The sequence below is a fragment of the Schistocerca piceifrons genome, chromosome 1 (genome assembly GCF_021461385.2).
Source record: "Schistocerca piceifrons isolate TAMUIC-IGC-003096 chromosome 1, iqSchPice1.1, whole genome shotgun sequence".
In the NCBI taxonomy this organism is placed as follows: domain Eukaryota; kingdom Metazoa; phylum Arthropoda; class Insecta; order Orthoptera; family Acrididae; genus Schistocerca; species Schistocerca piceifrons.
Window position 1 is genome coordinate 1000562849 of NC_060138.1, and position 19964 is coordinate 1000582812.

Consider the following 19964-nt stretch of genomic DNA (forward strand, 5'->3'; position numbering starts at 1 on the left):
GGCGTGAGTCGTGATTGGGTAACTCAGATGGTAGAGTACTGGCCCGCGATAGGCAAAGGTCCCGAGTTCGAGTCTCGGTCGGGCACACAGTTTTAATCTGCCAGGAAGTTTCATATCAGCGCACACTCCGCTGCAGAGTGAAAATCTCATTCTGGAGAGAGAAAGGTGTTTATAGGGACGCGCTTGTAAGCTACTGTGAGCGGCCCCCTGGCTGTGACGGTGGTAGTGACGTCGTCGCTGTGGTTGCAGCGGCCGGCGGCGGCGGACGCGGAGGAGTGCCCGGACTCGGCGACGTGCCCGGCGTGCCGGGTCACCATCCACCGGCTGCGGCCGGACGCGGGGCCATGCCCCTTCTGCGGACGGCCCTACCCGCACCCCCAGCAGCCGGCCGTGGGCGGCGGGGGCGGAGGCAGAGCCAGGGGGCAGCGCGCCGCCTCGGACCCGGGGCCGCCCGCGCTGCGACTCCCCGCCATCGTGAGTACAACTTCCCTCACATTCTCATGTTCGAGATTATTTATTTATTTATTTATCGTATGGCTTTACCAGTGCAAGTGCGGTACTGACATCGTAAATTTACATCTACATCTACATCATTACTCTGCAATTCACATTTAAGTGCATGGCAGAGGGTTCATCGAACCACACTCATACTATCTCTCTACCATTCCACTCCCGAACAGCGCGCGGGGAAAACGAACACCTAAACCTTTCTGTTCGAGCTCTGATTTGTCTTATTTTATTTTGATGATCATTCCTACCTATGTAGGTTGGGCTCAACAAAATATTTTCGCATTCGGAAGAGAAAGTTGGTGACTGAAATTTCGTAAATAGATCTCGCTGCGACGAAAAACGTCTTTGCTTTAATGACTTCCATCCCAACTTGCGTATCATATCTGCCACACTCTCTCCCCTATTGCGTGATAGTACAAAACGAGCTGCCCTTTTTTGCACCCTTTACATGTCCTCCGTCCATCCCACCTGGTAAGGATCCAACACCGCGCAACAATATTCTAACATAGGACGAACGAGTGTAGTGTAAGCTGTCTCTTTAGTGGACTTGTTGCATCTTCTAAGTGCCCTGACAGTGAAACGCAACCTTTGGCTCGCCTTCCCCACAATATTATCTATGTGGTCTTTCCAACTGAAGTTTTTCGTAATTTTAACACCCAGGTACTTAGTTGAATTGACAACCTTGAGAATAGTACTATTTATCGAGTAATCGAATTCCAACGGATTTCTTTTGGAACTCATGTGGATCACCTCACACTTTTCGTTATTTAGCGTTAACTGCCACCTGCCACACCATACAGTAACCTTTTCTAAACCGCTTTGCAACTGATACTGGTCTTCGGATGACCTTACTAGACGGTAAATTACAGCATCATCTGCGAACACCCTAAGAGAACTGCTCAGATTGTCACCCAGGTCATTTATGTAGATCAGGAACAGCAGAGGTCCCAGGACGCTTCCCTGGGCAACACCTGATATCACTTCAGTTTTACTCGATGATTTGCCGTCTATTACTATGAACTGCGACCTTCCTGACAGGAAATCACGACTCCAGTCGCACAACTGAAACGATACCCCATAGGCCCGCAGCTTGATTAGAAGTCGCTTGTGAGGAACGGTGTCAAAAGCTTTCCGGAAATCCAGAAATACGGAATCAAATTGAGATCCCCTGTCGTTAGCGGCCATTACTTCGTGCGAATAAAGATCTAGCTGCGTTGCACAAGAACAATGTTTCCTGAAACCATGCTGATTACGTATGAATAGGTCGTTCCCTTCGAGGTGATTCATAATGTTTGAATACAGTATATGCTCCAAAACCCCACTGCAAACCGACGTCAGTGATACAGGTCTGTAGTTCGATGGATTACTCCTAATACCCTTCTTAAACACTCGTGCGACCTGCGCAATTTTCCAATCTGCAGGTACAGATCTATCGGTGAGCGAGCGGTTCTATATAAATACAAATATACAGTGTGAGCAAAAAGTCAGTATAAATTTGAAAACTTAATAAACCACGGAATAATGTAGATAGAGAGGTAACAATTGACACACTTGCTTGGAATGACATGAGGTTGTATTAGAACAAAAAAAAACAAAGTTCACAAAATGTCCGACAGATGGCGCTGGATAGCAAAACTGCTAACGTGACGGGTGAGAGGTACGCCGATATGTTACAGAATCGCATCATCCCCAGCCTGGCTGATAAACACCTGCTGGAACGTACGATGTTTATGCAGGATGGCGCTCCACCCCATATTGCTAGACGCGTGAAAGATCTCTTGCGCGCGTCGTTTGGTGATGATCGTGTGCTCAGCCGCCACTTTCGTCATGCTTAGCCTCCCAGGTCCCCAGACCTTAGTCCGTGCGATTATTGGCTTTGGGGTTACCTGAAGTCGCAAGTGTATCGTGATCGACCGACATCTCTACGGAGGCTGAAAGACAACATCCGACGTCAATGCCTCACCATAAGTCCGTCGCCGTGCAAGACAGACAATATATAAAACAATTGAAGACGTCGAAATGACAACATCTGCTGCTGACAAGAAGAAGAATACTATAAAATCTGTCGCTGCACATTCACTACTAGATGGACCCGCTGTCTTCTGTGGATGTAGACTGAACTTCAGTATTGATCTGAATGATACATTTTCCCATGGCAACGGCTGGCTAACAGTTGCAATTGTACGAGGTGGTACAGGTGTACCGAATGTATCTGGACTGGAAAGCTTTGTTGACCGTGACGTCATAGCCTACCGCACATACCACGTTTGTGAAAATGCAAATAAAGACTTTGGCAAATCATCATATATGTCACCCTCATCCTTTTCCTTGTATACCCGCAATAGACGTAAACATTAGTCCTCCACTAGAGCTATTGTTGACGAATGATGGTGGACATATTGAGCATTTCCTGTAAGGAATATCATCTTTGCTTTGTCTTACTTCGTTATGCTAATTATTGCTATTCTGATCAGATGAAGCGCTATCTGTCGGACATTTTTTGAACGTTTGTATTTTTTTGGTTCTAATAAAACCCTATGTCATTCCAAGCATGTGTGTCAATTGGTACCTCTCTATCTACATTATTCCGTGATTTATTCAGTTTACAAATTTATACTGACTTTTTGATCACCCGGTACATATGCACACATACATATTAATATGAACAGAACAAACACCAGTCATTATTAAATCTGAGCAAAGTTGAAATATAATCACAGCTACAAACCGTCAAAAAGTTATGTCCAAATGTGACAGCCATTTAATGGCAGCAGGGCTGGCTTCCACGAAGTCTCTCCAGTCACCACAGAATCTTCGCAGTGGGCAATCTTGCACTAGATGTTGTAATGTTTGTTCATCAGTTTCACAGTCACACATTGGGTTATCATTGGCACCCCATTTGTACAGCATGGATTTAGTTCTCGCGTGTCCAGTTCTCACACGATTAAGCTGGCATCAGATTTTACGAGGAAGCTGCATTCCTGGGAGTTGTTGGCTGGGGTCCTCTATATTGTGTCGGTTAATGTCACTATTGTTCCACTTGGTTTTCCAGGATTTGTGGCAATCATAGGTATTTCCTTGGGCAAGTGTTCTGTCTTCCCATATTGGCGCTCTTGATTTAAGGCGATATCGTCAGCGGTCATCTAGAACTTGGTGTATCGTTAGTACTCTTACCTTATCTGCATGATTTATTTTTTGCCATTCCTGAATTGTTGCCTGCTGTCTACGGATTTCAGGCAGAGTGATGTTTGAGAGGACATGAAGCCATTCTACAGGTGTTGACTTTAGTGTCCCTATTATTGCCCTCATGGCTTCGCTATGCAACAGCTCTTGAACCGGCCACACAGTCTGTGTAGCCTGCTCACCAAGAGCACGGATACAGTTATATGGCTCCTTCCGTGTATAGCGATTTTACGACTATGACGTGTGGGACCTGAAGATGGCATCAATGTAATGCCGAAACTGGTAGCATATAAGAATTTCATAAAATAAATTTCTACAATACATACGGCTGTTAGTAAATCATTGTATCATGAAAGACCTTCGCAGAGTCCAGACCTGAATCCTATAGAACAACTTTGAGATGTTTTGGAACTCCGACTTCGTGCGAGGCCTCACCGACCGACATCGATACCTCTCATCAGTGCAGCGCTCCGTGAAGAATGGGCTGCCATTCGCCAAGAAACCTTCCAGCACCTGATTGAGCGTATGCCTGCGAGAGTGAAAGCTGTCATCAAGGCTAAGGGTGGGCCAGCACAGTATTGAATTCCAGCATTACCGATGGAGGGCGCCACGAACTTGTAAGTCATTTTCAGCTAGTTGTCCGGATACTTTTGATCACATAGTGTATGTATATATGTTGTGTGTATGTGTGTTCGACATCTCCTCCTAAACCATTGGAGCGATTTCAACCAAACTTGGTACACGTATCACTTACTGCTTGGGATATGAACCACCCACCTATCAAAGGGAATGAAAGTTTAGTCATCTAACAATTCAGAATGCGGGCACTTAGAGAGTAGCAACAGACTTTACACATAATTTCTAACCTTCACGAAACTTTTTCTCACTGACGACCCCCACACAATGATGAGAGGAAAAAAGTTTATCGTATACTACATTTTCGCTGTTCATGCAGTAAAGCAGCCATGTGAAGCATCTTCCCGTATACATCAGTCTCGTTAAAACAATGCAATCTCATTCGGTTTGTCCAATACTGTTTTGCTTATACACACTTACAAAGAACAATACAAAAAGACAAAGCTACTCTGTGGGTCTTCTGGCTTTTCCTGTCCATCTGTTCAGTACATGGCCATCGGTTTTGCAGCAGGATAGTGCTTCCTGTGACGTACATCACTTCCTTCAGGCAACTGCTCGACACTGTCTGGTGATGGCTGCTGGTTTATTGCTTACCGGCATCAATAGCGTCAACTGCAACTTGGCAGCAGTAATCATCAGCTGTCACTTGTTTACCTCCTCTAGGTAATATTGTGGGATTTACAAAACTTAATCCTACTGCTGCACTGTTCATTTTTCACTACCAGTCAGTGCACAGTACTTCATGTTCGCACCATCAACAGAACAGGCTTTGCTAACGGTATACTGCGCCTTCCACGTCGCTGGCAACGGTTTGTACACAACGCTGGTGACTACTTTGAAGGAGAGTAACAACTGCAAACATGTAACCCTTTTGTATCGGTTGTGAATAAATAGTTGCCACTATTTAAGTACCAACCCTCGTCGATTGCAACCAAAGGCAACAATGACAAATATGTTTGTCGTTTCAGAAAGTATATTCGGTTAGAAAAATCACCTTGTACGACGGGCAGGGGTAGTGGACTATCGCAGTGGCCGCGGTTATTATCTATGACAGTGTTGTACACAAATTATCCAGTTAATAAGTACTTTAAAACAAAAAAACGGTATTTGCAATACGATAATTTGTAAAAGAAGTCTCTTATTCGTGGTTAATAAGTTAGCTTCCCAAAATATTGGTATGAAGCTGGGCATCTGTGACGTACTTTTGCCTATCACCGTTAAAAGTCTCTTTTATGTTAAAACTTTCCACAAATAGTAAGTTTTATCGCAAAATCGGTATGAAATGTCAGAAGCCAGTTAAAAAACCTTTCTAACGATACCTCACTCATCCTATAAGATTAGAAGGTGCTGAGAAAAAGGGATGTTGACTTGCGAAACTATATACAATGTGTCCCAAAAAGATACCGATAAACTTTAGGAGCAGGTTCCTTATACAGTAAAAAATACTACGAGAACTAGTGCATCTTCGGCATTATGAAACATCTCTCTTCTACTTGAAGGTCTTTGCTTCCTTAGCTTGGAGGAGGAATTATTAACCAAAACTAGACATGGGGTCTAAAATACATACTTTGAGAGTTATGAGCACTTACTCTTCATCGCTAGTGTGAAACACACTCTTCCACTAAACAAGTGTTCATAACTCGCTTTAGAGGCCTTGTTTACTTGAATTTTTTTTTTTTTTTTAGAACCCATACCTAAAGTTCGTCGATGTTTTTTGGGATACCCTGTGTATGATACACCCCATGCACAAATTTTGCATTAGGGGCTCCTTTGCACCCCTCTCAGGTTTGCAGCCACTTGAGTTCCTTGGCCCTTAAGCCGGTCCTGTTCGTTGCTAAGCACCACTCTAAATCATCCAACTAATCTTGGAATGTTGGTATGCATTACGTACGAAGAACGCTTACCAGCATTATTTAAAAGAGATATTTTAGTTATCGTTTTATTCTCCTTGGAATATATTGCTTCCTAAGTAGCGGAATTCCTTAACTCCATCTACTTCGTGATCACCAGTGCTGAAGTTAAATTTCTCGGTATTCTCATTTCTGGTACTTCTCATTACTTTAATCTTTTTTCGATTTACTCTCAGTCCACATTCTGCACTCATTCACTCATTAAACTGTCCATTCCATTCAACACATCCTGTAATTCTTCTTCACTTTCACTGAGGACAGCAGTGTCATCAGCGAATGTTTTCATTGATATCCATTCACCTAGAATTTTAATCCCGCTCTTGAATCTTTCATTTACTTCCGTCATTGCTTTTTCGATGTATAGATTGAACAGTAGGGGCGAAAGACTACATCGCCGTCACACTCTCTTTTTAATTCGAGCACTTCTTTCGCGGTCTCTCACTCTTATTTTTCCCTCAGCGGTACGTCGACGATAACGTATGCCCCGTTTTCTTGCTCATAATGGTAAACCATCCTGGGCTTACGTTTCAGCAAGAAAATGGCCTCCCGCACACGGAGAGACTTTCTCTGCTTATCTTCGCGCTTAACAAACCCTACCTTGGCCAGCAAGGCAGCTGGATCTCTCCCCAATTGAGAAAGTTTCGAGCATTATGAACAGGGCCGTACGACCAGCTAAGTATTTTGATGCTCTGACGCTCCAATTGGACAGAATTTGGCACGATATCCCTCAGGAGGACATCCAGTAACTACCAATGAACGCCAAATCGAATAATGACCAAAGCGTTATTGACTTGCTCATTTTGTGAAGCTCTTTTTTTGAATAAATCACCTAATTTTTTTTAACTGTAATCATTTGTTTGTTTGTCTGTACATGTACCTCACATCTACTGAATTCCGACCCATTTCATTGGATGGACGAAAAATAGGTTTTTCTGAGAAACGGTGAGAAACAGGAGAATTAGACCCTGTCTGACACTTTCAGAAAAAACATCGTGGACAAGGAAATGGAAGTCAACATGTCCACTACGAGTGTTTCCCTATCTGCTGCACTGAGGTGAATATATCACATGTTGAAGTACGGACAGCACTTATACTGCACTGATGCTCTGCTCGTTGGGGTGTTGGGCACGGCGCAGATGATGTACATGGTGTACATGTAATTCTCTGCCTACACAGTGGACGCAATATGCCGTCCGCAAAATCCTAGGGCTGAAAGTACCTCAGTACAGGACAGAACATGAGTAAAGATTTCTTTTTGCTCACTAGCCAGAAACAGAAAGTTCCCTAAAGAAGCACTTCAATGTGTATCAGACTCCACTGAGAGGAAAAGATCCTTCACTAGAGTAAACAGAATAACAGCTCTGTTCGCAGAGAAACGCATTTACCCGCTCCTTGTGGCGAGATCAACACTTCTCAATATCTAACTGCCAGATTCTCCACTGTTGATATGGCCAGCGAAGTTTCTGGGTCGGTCCCCAGAGGGAAGAGTCCTCAGTCAATCCCCAGAGGGAAGTGTCTCCATACCATACACCTATTCCCTCTGGGGCAGACAGCGTCTATATTTGCGCTCAGGTCACGAATCCCAGTGACAGTTAGAGAAACGTCACCTCCCACTACACAAGTGCTGAACTTGCTAGCCATTCACCTGAATCTCATATTCCTTGCAGAAGATTTTCTGGAGGTTTCCGTTTTCCCTCCTGTATCCTCACCACTCTGCCAGCCATACGAGTATATGCATCTCTGCTTCTTGGTGGGTGGCGTACCTTGGCGTTTCCCATGAGGAAATTCCTCAGAGGTCAGCTCACGACCATCATTTGTGTCCCCATTCATTCCTTCACACTACAAGGATGTCTTTTGGCCTAGTGTCCCCCCACCCCTCCCCATCAACGCTCATCCGTCAGGTACGTTATTCCGAATTTTTTTCCGCCCACCATAGTGCAACGTCCCACCCACACTGCCCGCACCTCGGGGGTTATGCGCTCTCCAACGTTGTAAACTGCCGCCTCCTCGCTCTGCTCTCTCTCAAGGCAGTAAACGTCCGCCCCTGCAGAACACGACTCTCTTCCCAGCCCCTCTTCAGCCAATAGTGGTTTCTGAGGAACCCGTTGCCCAGGTCGTCCTTTCTGCCAGTTCTCAGCTCTAATTAACTGCCAAACATGCAGGACTACAGAAACTGTTAGTACATGGTGCTAGCCAGTATAAGCCAATGAAACAATGAATAGTCTGACTGTACATTGTAAACAGTTATCTGATGGAAATATTCACTGAAAAGAAATTATATAACATTAAATGTATGGTGGTAAAATATTTTTGCCTTACACAGTGACAGTATCAACAAACTGGTCTCTCGTTGGGAGAAAAGTGTTCATCGCCAGGGTTACAATGTTGAAAAATAAATACGTATGTAGACATGAGGAATAAAGATGTAGTATGTTAATAAAGTTTGTTTTATATGAAAAAGTTTAAGAGTTCTCACAAAAAAAATTCGGGAGCATTGCTTTTCAGCATGCCTTGTATATGCAAACAAACAAAAATTAATTATGTAACTTATCTTCGAGATAATAATTAAAATGTTATTAATACCTAACATATTTTAAGTTGTCCACATAAGAATAAACAATGGATGTGATGAATATACAGAAACGTTGTTCAATTCGAGGGCAATGTCCTCTTAGCAGCGAATAATATGAATTGTCTCTCTTCTGATGAGAGTTCACCTGAAAATCGTACAGATGCTGAAGTCGCTTACGTGAAATAAATAGATTCAGACACAGCACAGGTGGAACTTTACGTTTTTTAAATACTAAAGGACTATTTGTGGAAGTGAACAAAAAATAACCGATTTTAATGCTCTTTGGCTTTTTTCCCTTTACTTTTAAGTACTATATGTTTCATGTTATAACTCTTCTTCTTCCAACTCCGTGAACCTAAAATCAGATTATGAAGTTTTGCAACATATTGTCTCAAAAAAAACAAAAAAAAAAGATCGGTAGGATAATTGCATTTCTTAAATCAGAGCCATTGTGTGTCTAACCAAACTTCGAGTGTCATAGTGCAGGCACACTAATGTGCTCTTGTCCTTCAGCTATAGGCGGGGTTCCCTCACTCCATTTCGTCCAGTAGCCTCACCTGTCACCGAACTAGAACGCCTACTTCCCAGGAATTCGCACGGTGAAGTAGGGCTTCCAACGACCTCACTAACTCTACACTAGCCTTTCTGCTCTCGGAGAGTTTGGTAAGTTACGTGAAAAGTACCAGATCCTGGTGAGACTACCATCATAGTGGATCAACGCAGCCGGTTTGTGTTGCTGATCACGTGTCAGCAGGGACGTTAAGCCAATCTCATTTAACGGCTAATCAGTGTTTGTGTAGCAAAAATAAATTTAATATAGACAGTAGCAAACTTAGGCTTGTGCGACCAGTCATAGCGGCTGCCTTATAGGCATCAATATCAGCGAGATGTAAACGTCTGGACTAGACACCCGCGCAATGGCGCTACCCTCGCCGCCCCCCCTCCACTCCCTTTTTTCTCTTTAGAGTAGCACCTGCAACCTAAGCCCTCAATTATTTGTTGGATGTCTTCCAATCTCTGTTTTCTCTAAAGTCTTTACCCCTTACAGCTCCCTCTAGTACCGTGGAAGTTATTCCCTCGTGTCTTAACACGTCTTGCCATCCTGTCACTTCTTCTTGTCAGTGTGTTCCAAAGTTCCTCTGTTCACCGATTCTGCTGAGAAGCTCTTTCCTTATTTTATCAGTCAACCCAATTTTCAACATTATTCTGTAGCACCTCATCTCAAATCCTTCTATTCTCTTCTGTTTCGATATTCCCGCAGCATATGATTCACTACCGTACAATGCTGTGCTAAAACGTACCTTCAACAGAAATTTCTTCCACAAATTAAGGCCTATCATTGATACAACTCGTTTGTTTGATACTGATTCTAAATCCTACGATGTCATTGAGAGGTACTTCACAATTCTTAATAGTCACCGTTTGCTCCCTTTTATTTAGCAGACTGCCATCAACAACAAAATGAGACATTTTGCTAATCTACACTGCTCAGAATGCACACTACGGTGCATTCACTATTGCTTATTACAGAAGGAGGCGTCTACCTAATTTCATGGCGAATACCTTGAGCTGGTATTCTCAAAACAGAATCGTGTCGTAAGAAAACCTAGTCGGGTAGCTTCTCCAGAAATAAGCGATTGTTCCTAATAGGACAAGTCTTTTCTTGGAAGTCACGCGATGGCTGACGTCTAAAGCTACGAAAAAAGGTCGTGGTACTCGAATGCCGTAAAGAGGGCAAACTTACAGGCCTGCAGCGCCACACTTCTTTGAACTGCATGGACATTCGGTACTTTTTCTGCTACTTTGCTGTTCTCCTCCTGTAGCCAGCCGTCAATGTAGTTTTCAATTTCTGTCCTGCAGTTTTCTGTTTATGCAGCTGGAAATAAATGCCACATAATTTTCATTTTTTTCGATGTAATTCTTTTTGGATCTTCCCCTGATGTTATTTATACCTCCATTACACCATTTCCTAATCTTTTCAGTAAACTTTCATGTATTGGCCGTCCACTCCGTTCTGCTTTCCTTGTCTTCTTCTTCGGTCTTATAGATCAAATGCTGTTCGCGTCAGACTTCTTCATTAATTACGGTACTTGGTCCAGACGTATTTTTATTAATTTTCTGTAGCACTACATTTCGTTAACTTCAATTGTTTAGCTCTTCGGTGTTAGGGTGGTCTAATTATGACTCTGCTGAGTAAAAAACGTGTTGATGAATACCTTTGTGAAGTTCATTAAACGAAATTAACTATTTATTTCTGCTCGTAGGAGGATCTTTTTGGTCAAATGTTTGAGCGGGGCGAAAGAAGATTCCCTATAAATTACACAATGGGTTTTTGTCCGAATTTTCGCAACGAAACGAAGAGTAGGGAATGGACAAATGGAGTATGAAACTGATCAGATTGGGTCTAGTTTTCCAAAACAAAATATTTAATTACTTTAAAGTAATCGTGGTAATTAAGGAAAACTTAATTAGTTATTTGACGCAAAATTATTCAATCAATTCTTGTCCGATTTTTCATAGCCGATCTAATAGTTAGAAAATTGGGTATCAAATTGACTTGCATGAGACCTAGTTTTGCAACAACAAATAATTCCTTGAAAACAATCAGGGTAATTAAGAAAAATTTAATTAGTTACTTGAGGGAAAACTGAAATATTTCACGAACGCCTGCTGCTAGGTATGCAAATGAAGTGACAAAAAGTTCAAGTTCTAGTTCTTTGCGCATAAAAAGTTACATTGGTGTGATATTTAAGTGTCAAAATTGTTTCCTTCAAATCACTACTAAATTCAGGAGATTTCGAGAACAGGCGACGCTAGGAAAGCAAATGAAGTGTCAATAAGGAAATGCTTTCTAAATAAAACTTGAAAAAAAAATAAAACGAACTGCATAAAAATCGTTCATATGTTTTGTGAAATGATTTGCCAAAAGTAAGAAATAAAACAGATTAGAGAAACATTTGACGAGACTTTGAATGATGTTGGCAACCACGCGCAGCAAATGAGATGCGTCAAATTTTTTCTCTATTCCGTTTCTTATTTTTAGACACTCTATTTCAGAAAACATTTGGCGAATATTTCTACCGTTTTTTATCTGGTTAATTGAGCTTAGGATTTTTCCTTTTTTCGCTGTTATAGGCTATTTAATTTTGTTACTAAGTAATTCTTGCATCTTACTTCTTAGCTCCTCATTCAAGGAAGTTTTTGTGGTACTCTAATTTTAGCAACACAGCTGACTAAGTTTTTATTAAGTTTGGGTTGTATTTTGTTTCTAAAATTGTTTACGTTTTGACCAGCATTTTTTCACCTCTCTTTTCACTTTGTGTAGGATTTCTGTGATATTCGCTCAGCTAACAAGATAGTTTTCCTCGTACATGTTTACTCCTGCGAGTTAATGTACTCTCTGATTTCATGTAAATCCTTGCATGATGTAAAATAAAATAATATTAGTTGCGGGACTCTATATTGTGATTAGGAATCGTGATCGTAAACACTGACTTACCGTGAAAGAATGTCAACATTCACGTATTCACTTGATGCATGTCCAAAAATTTGCAAAATATCCTTATTTCTCACTTACACCGACAAATGTCGACATTCACCATACACTGATGACAAATGTTGAACAAAAATGTTTTTGTTATGTTCTAAAATCATACTTTATTATGCAAACATTTTATATGTTAAAAGAGGAGGAAGTTTAAATAACAGCACAAATAAATAAACTGTTGACCTTAAAAGGAACAGTACATTCCGAGTGACATAAGAAAATAATACCAATAATAAACTTGTGTGATTGGCATTATACAATCCTATTTATTACAACAAATTAAACAGTTACAACACTTCTAACTGCACAAGAGTCCCTTGCTATTGCAACTGCATTTAGTCGTTGAACACTGGTTTTTGCACTGCATAGCCTTGCCCTCCACTTGTCGAATTAGTGGCAGCTGCTTCTCTCAGCGACATTTGTTAAGAAGAAATCTAGTCCCTGGCAAATAACTTTTCTTTACAAATTACAATCTGATTGCGGGTGCGAACTGCTTGAGAGTTTTTTTTTCTTTTGTAATATTTGAATAAATACTTCAGAGCCAAGATGGCATATAACGATTTATTTCGAATTTGGGTTCCTAAACAATTTAAATTTTCAACGTAGTCAAAATATATGGCACAATAAGAGCTCCAAAGATGACAGAAAAGTACTGCTGAAACCGGTCATCAATTCAAAATAAATACTTAAATGTGATCTTGGCTCTGAAATATTTCGTAAAGTATTAAAGTGTGAAGATACCCCCTGAGTAGAATGTCTGTAATACTCGCACTTTTTTTATTTGCTTATTCGTAGAAGTTAGAGCCTTATATTCGACAACAACCGCCAACACATTTCGGATATATGTGTGGCCACAGTCGACATCAGGAACTTGTATTCATACTACATTACCAATTTGACCGGGAGGAAATTTTCTTTTTGAGTTTCGTGATTGGTTCAGTGCTTGCATTAGAAGATTCTCTTTTGCCGCAGCCCTTTTTGTAGAAATAAACTCGTGTTGTTCAGTGAGGGCTCGATATGAAGACGTGGGGAGCTGCAGCTTCTCTTCAATATCTTTCTTTGGAATATGGTTTTCTCTATGCCCACTGCTGAAATTTTCTTCAAAAGTATTAAAAATTTCTTCGAGCTCTTCTTCGGCTTAAATATTTGCGATCTGTTCAACAAGTAAAGAAGACGATGCTATGGCTCTCTTTGGTTTCATGCCAAAGATGGCCTCATAAGGACTTTTCTTTGTCGTATGTAGTGTTCTTGGCAAACTGAATAAAGTCCAGATAACCGTTATCGTTCATCCACGTAGTTGGCATATTCTATATATCCTGACTGATCCTTTCAACTGAGCCCTGTGTTTGACTATGATGAGGCTTTTCATGAACTATCTTAGCACCTTTCCACATAGTCTTTAGTTCAGATATGACCTAGTTACAGAATTCCCTATCATTATCTGATTCATATACAGCTAGAACACCAAACAATAAACAAATTTGAAGGTGATACGCTACTTCTTCATCTGTCTTTGTTTTCAAAGGTTGTATTTGCACAAACTTTGTTAAATGATTTTAATACAGCGTTATTAACTTATATTCGCCATCCCCGTGCGACTGCAGTCTATCAGACCAACCTGACATGTTGTGTTTAACTTTGGACAGACCACTGGTTTGACAACAGTACCTTTTTTAGGTCCACTGTGTATCATTTGACATTGTTTACATAAATTTAAATACAACATTGCAACATCATATGTAATATTTTTTATTCAACTTGCAACTAATTAAATGATTTTTTTATCTCCATGATACGTTTCAAAGGTGTAAACCTCGTATAATTAGCTATTCATCATTGGTAACGTAATACTATATATTCGTTTCTCCTGGTTTTAATTGTACAATTAATTTCTCTTCAACATTAATTTTCAAAACGTCAAAATGTTTTAAGCAAGGAGTTTCACACAGCAGTTAGTCGCATTAGTTTTTATTGTTCTTGCGAATCTAGATTTCGTGTATAAATAGCCATCTCCAGTGCATTTCCGTTATAATTCAACAGACTCGCGGCAGTTTATGTCACCATATGTTCTGACAGGTGTACCGCCAGAATGGCCCAAAGTACTGCAGACGGCTATTTAAAGCCGAAATCTAGATTTTAAAGAATAATAAAAACTAAGGATATTGCGACTGACTGCTATGTGCCACTACGGTCGCCATGCATAGCTGTCCCTGATGGAATCAAAGTTGATGAAAATGTTTTAATCGTTTGTAATACAACAGTGTACGGCACTTAGTTTTAGCAGAAATCACTTCAGAATGTATTTTGGAACACTTTTCTTCAGAAAAATAAAAACAGTTGTCTCTCATTTACCCTCATTTAAGGCATGCAATATTTAAAAAAAACTGCAGTTCGCTGCAGTGGCAATTTCATATAAATTAGGGTATTGGATAAAATAATTAAATTTAAGAAAATGTTGAACGCTCCATCACACTTTGCGTAAGACTGCCAAACAACAGTGTTTCATACTATAGCATGACTATCCCACGTGACCTCAGTCACAGCAGAACAGAGGTTCTGGCGACAGACTGTCGCCCATCTGTCGATATCGGCTTCTCGTTTCGACCTCCATAAAAGCATATCTATGCTTGTCGACATACATCGATGATGATCCGAATCTGTGAGATTATAACCAAATATTCGGTGTTTCACAGACGTAATTGGTATGTGTTGACGTTCATGAAAGAAAGTTGACATTCTCCAACTTCGGTGTTTCACAAACACCGAATGTTTAAAATTACCTCATGCTACATTTGATGTAGTATTAAATGACACTCAAGGAAAGACGGCGAATAGTCACTTAATATCGCATCAAACGTAGCCTGATGAAGTTTTAACCTTTGTATCACTTGTACCTACGAAGCTAAGACTTGTCAATTTGATAACGATCCACGTGTTAACATCACCGAGCTAGCTTCCTTTAGGACCACATTCAACAGTTTCTCACTTGCCCACACAGAGTGCATTTCCTTCAGGGATCGGCCATCTCCAATGACATTCGTCATGTTTATTTAATCATTGTTTTTATCTTCCCAAAGTTCTTTTAAAAAAATGAGGATATGGAACGTCAATATGAGTAAGGATTCTAGAAAGGTCCATACAGTTTTCTAATAAGTTTTATGTTATTACTTAAAGTTAAGTGTACTGCCGTGGATATTGTAAAGGAATTTCTAAAGTCTGCGAAGCTTAAGGACACAATCAGCTATTGTTTGAAACTTCCCCACACTGCAGGTCCAGTTACCTTGACCATCTGTCATAGTGCAGTGGGTAACCTGCCTATCTCTCCTGACATGCGCAGTCATAGCAATGACTGTAACTCTGTACTTAAATTAATTTATGAGCTGCGACTTCGTATAAATGTCACAATGGGATTAACAACCTCGTTTCTCTAGAAGAGATGAGTGTGGAACAGCAGCCGCTGATTAACAGTATTATCATAATCCTAATGCCATCTTTCCCCTGATTAACACTATATCGTGATACTTCTACCATATTGTTACACTGGTACAGACGAGTGTGGAGCAGATGTCCCTGATTAACAGTATTACTGCGATGTTATTACCACCTCGTTACCCTGGTGTAGAGCAGTATAACGCAAATGCCCTGGGCAGCTGTATTCACAGGGGGTGCGTTCATGTGTTCCAGCTGGAGCCGGAGCCACAGAGCCGGCGTAACAGCGGCGTGGGCGTGGCCATGGGGGTGGGCGTGGCCACCAGCCTGATGGGCGGACTGCTGCTCAGGCCATCCTCCGACACCTCGCTGCCGCCAATCAACAAGGTGCGTGCCTAGTACTGTGTGTTGGCAAAACTTCGGACGGGAGGAAAGGTATAATGATAAGCAAGGGCTGTAACAGCTCCTCTTCTCGTTAACTTACCAGCTACTTTGAATCGTCTGTGCTGTACCACCTCCTGTGGAAAATATATGAATTAAATGAGATTTGGTGAGATCTTATTTCATATAAAAATCTAGCAACCTGCATGTGCAGTGAGCAGTGAGACGTTATTATGCGGTGTGTCACTTTTTTTTTTTGTCATATTCTGTAGTTATTTCCGAGGTGATAGTAAGAGGACAGCTGAAACTATTGCTAATTAAAGATTAGAAATGCATTTTACAACCCTCATTATCCTCCACTTCTTTTGAATTTTTTCACCAGTTTCAAGGTGGTGCTTAGAGGCCTAAGTCCACAGCTGAAATTTGTTTGCACATTCTACTCTATGTCGTACAGATATATCTACTCAGGGTGTGCCATGAGGAATAGTAAATACTTTAGGACTAATTCGAACAAAAAATTCCATATACACTGCCTGACAAAGAACGTGAAGATCTCGGAAGGGGATGAGGCAACGAAATGAAACTTCAGGAGCCCAGGATGTATGTGATATTATTTCAGTGATTACAAAAGAAAGTCAAATTTTCAATGTACCTGGCAATATGAGCCCCTTTATCAGTGTGAGATTGCACCCCCTCCAGCTTCTAGACCCGTGATACATGTGGGAGAGCACTGCTCTGTTGAAAAATGGCACCACGATACCATCGCATGAGGGGTAATACATGAGGATACCGGATGCCTGTGACATACCGTTGTGCCGTCATAGTGCCCTCAATTCAGTCGTGACATAAATTCATACTCGATGTCTCCGAACACCATGACGCCACGGGTAACACTACACAGCCTCTCCAGAATATTGGAAGAAAGGGACCTCTGCCCAGGTGGCTGCTGTGCACACCAACGATGTTTATGCTAGGTAGTTCAGAACCGCAATTTGTCACTGAATGCAGAGCGATGCTATTCATCAGCAGTCCATGTGACCCAGTCATGGCCCCACTGCAAATGCAGCCGTTTTTGTGTGGTGTTTACGGTGGCCTATACATGGGAAGTTAATCCCCTAGAACACTTGCTGCTAGTCTCCAGTCAAAGGTGAGGGCTAACACAGAATGTTTCAGGGAGTTCATTACCTGTTCTCGAATGGCAAGCGCAGGGGTTACACAATGCATGGTGCACAGCACGATGACACTCCCTTGTGATGATCAGACGTGGTCGACCAGAACCTCGATAAGAGGTATGACTGCCTTCGCGTTTTCATACTGTCCAGTTCGGGCCACTGTTACTTCTGAATGCCCACAAATCCGGATGTTGCACGACTCGACCAGCTGGTCAAAATGGAGACCCACACTAACCGCGCTTTCAATCTCTGTCAGGTGCTGATAACGGTGTCTCACACGAGTACGGGACACAGTGATCGCTCTGTTTATAACGCAGTTCACAACTCTTACATACCTTAAAAGGCCTGGTAACAACACTAAACACGAGCAAAACCAGTGACCTCTGGTACTCATTCTATCATAGAGAACTTCAGCGCTAATCGTGTACATACTCGCTGATAGTGAGTACGTGTACTAAACTACATGACATCCAGTGAAGTCCTCAGGATGCTTCGCTTTTTTTGTCAGGCAGCGTACACGAGTCCAATTTTTATTGGATACAGAGATATTGCTGGGTATGGAGCTAATTTTTTTTTGTGTGTTGGTGCTCAGAATGTTTCTTGATTGTCACTTTCCTTTTTGAAATTCAAATTGTTAGTTTGTGCTTGAATTTACATAATTTCGTTTTTCAACTACAATTGTGATTGTGATTTGTTGGTCAGATATAATGTATTGTTCGAGCATACAAAACGTATGTACAAATGCTGTGGTTGTCGGTATGGTATTCGTCCATTGGTTTTGTAATAGAAGTGGTGCCATTGGTAACAGAAATGCTGTTGTTCCTTCTACAGAATATGGTAAACTATTTGTTAACCACAGATTACTACATTTCAGAGTGTTTATCCATCTTTTCACTTGACTGTGAGAGATTGGTGCAGCGCCCAACAGACATACTTCATTAGAACACGCATATGAACAGAGTGTGATGAAGTAGAAGACATTGTTTAGCTTGTAGAGTGCAGCTCTTCAACTTCGTAGGCCACCATCTTGCATGTAACTCGTAAGTTTAAAATATAAAGGGGCTCATATGACATACCATACCAGTAGAGAACTGCACGAGAAAAACGATTTACTTTTCATTACGTCTTAGTTTTATTCATTCCCAAGTTATGTCACCTTCCGTTGAGAACACGATAATTGCTACTGATAACACAACAGGACATGCTTGACGTGTGGTATAGTATGAGGTTCCTCGCGTTTTGGATAGCATTTCATTTTCTAAATTTTATATTTTACTGGGGCTTTGCAGCTTGCAGAAGTAATCCGCCGCCTTAAGCAACACCGCAGAGTACGATAGCCTCGAATGAGCAGCTGGTTCTCATGTTGGCATTGGTGGCGAATGGACCATATGGCACAGCAGTGAATCATTGGCGTGGGGAGAGGTACGAGAGTCATGAGAAATGATCTTGTTTGGTGACAGATGTGTAGTGAAATCACATGCTGTCCAGCTCAAAACAAATTTTCTTGTTAACTATTAGTTATCAAAGTCCGCTTTTGGCGTAGAAAATGCTAGAAGGAACCTATGTGTCGTCAAGGCCTATATGCTGTAAACCAGTTAAATCAGTAGACAAATGAATATTGTTATGCTGTCACGATGAGCGAATAGCTACAAAGTTTCGAGATTTCGGCTGCGCGTCAATCACGCCAGTCGGCGATAGGACTTACTCAGAACTCGTCCTTATGTGATAGTTAGTTTGACCATTCTCTCGAATTTCATTAACTTTTTAATATGAATCGTTTCATGCTATCTAATTGTAACTGTTTTACAGCGTTCGCTAATAAATGCACGGTAATGGCATCCAGGGGCTTATTTCATGTACTCGCATCCATTTACAATCTTTGATTTACAATCACTGGTCATCTGCTTGCACCTTCTAAGGAGTCCAACACCCTACAAGAACTGCCGGCCGGAGTGGCAGAGCGGTTCTAGGCGCTACGGTCTGGAACCGCGCGACCGCTACGGTCGCAGGTTCGAATCCTGCCTCGGGCATGGATTTGTGTGACGTCCTTAGGTTAGTTAGGTTTCAGTAGTTCTAAGTTCTAGGGGACTGATGACCTCAGAAGTCAAGTCCCATAGTGCTCAGAGCCATTTGACCCATTTGAACCAAGAACTGGTTTGAGGGACATCAAAGAGAGATTCACAGAAAACAGGAGTAAATCCTAGTAGCCCATTCACTAAGATACTCCAGGAAAGGTTTAGCTCAACTGACACAATCTCTCGCGGAAAGTCGTGACTAGTTATACTGAATGTCACCTACACCCTTTCTACGGACCCGTGGCTATACTGAAAAACTATTATGGAGAACTGGTACCGCAACGGGATCTTGCAACAGCATGACGTGAGGTTATTGTTAACTGCTTCGGCCATTCGCCATGGACTTTAACCAACTCAGGTACCGAAATGCGAGGAGAAGCATCAACTAACCACTGCATGAGCTGTGCCACGTTTCTGACGTTCACACAACTGGATTGGGTTGTTTGGGGAAGGAGACCAGACAGCAAGGTCATCGGTCTCGTCGGATTAGATAAGGACGGGGAAGGAAGTCGGTCGTGCCCTTTCAAAGGAACCATCCCGGCATTTGAC

The 19964-nt window shown here is 41.7% G+C and overlaps 1 protein-coding gene across 1 annotated transcript in view; it reads left to right on the forward strand.

The window, feature by feature from the left end:
* The first annotated feature begins 422 nt into the window (after positions 1-422).
* The window catches only part of LOC124798457 (probable E3 ubiquitin-protein ligase HECTD2), a 348122-nt gene continuing 328580 nt past the window's right edge, over positions 423-19964 (forward strand). Inside the window, 2 exon segments of the mRNA XM_047261883.1 lie at positions 423-474; positions 16043-16174. Of these exon segments, the coding sequence (XP_047117839.1) occupies positions 16091-16174 (84 nt within the window). The 5' untranslated portion in view covers positions 423-474; positions 16043-16090.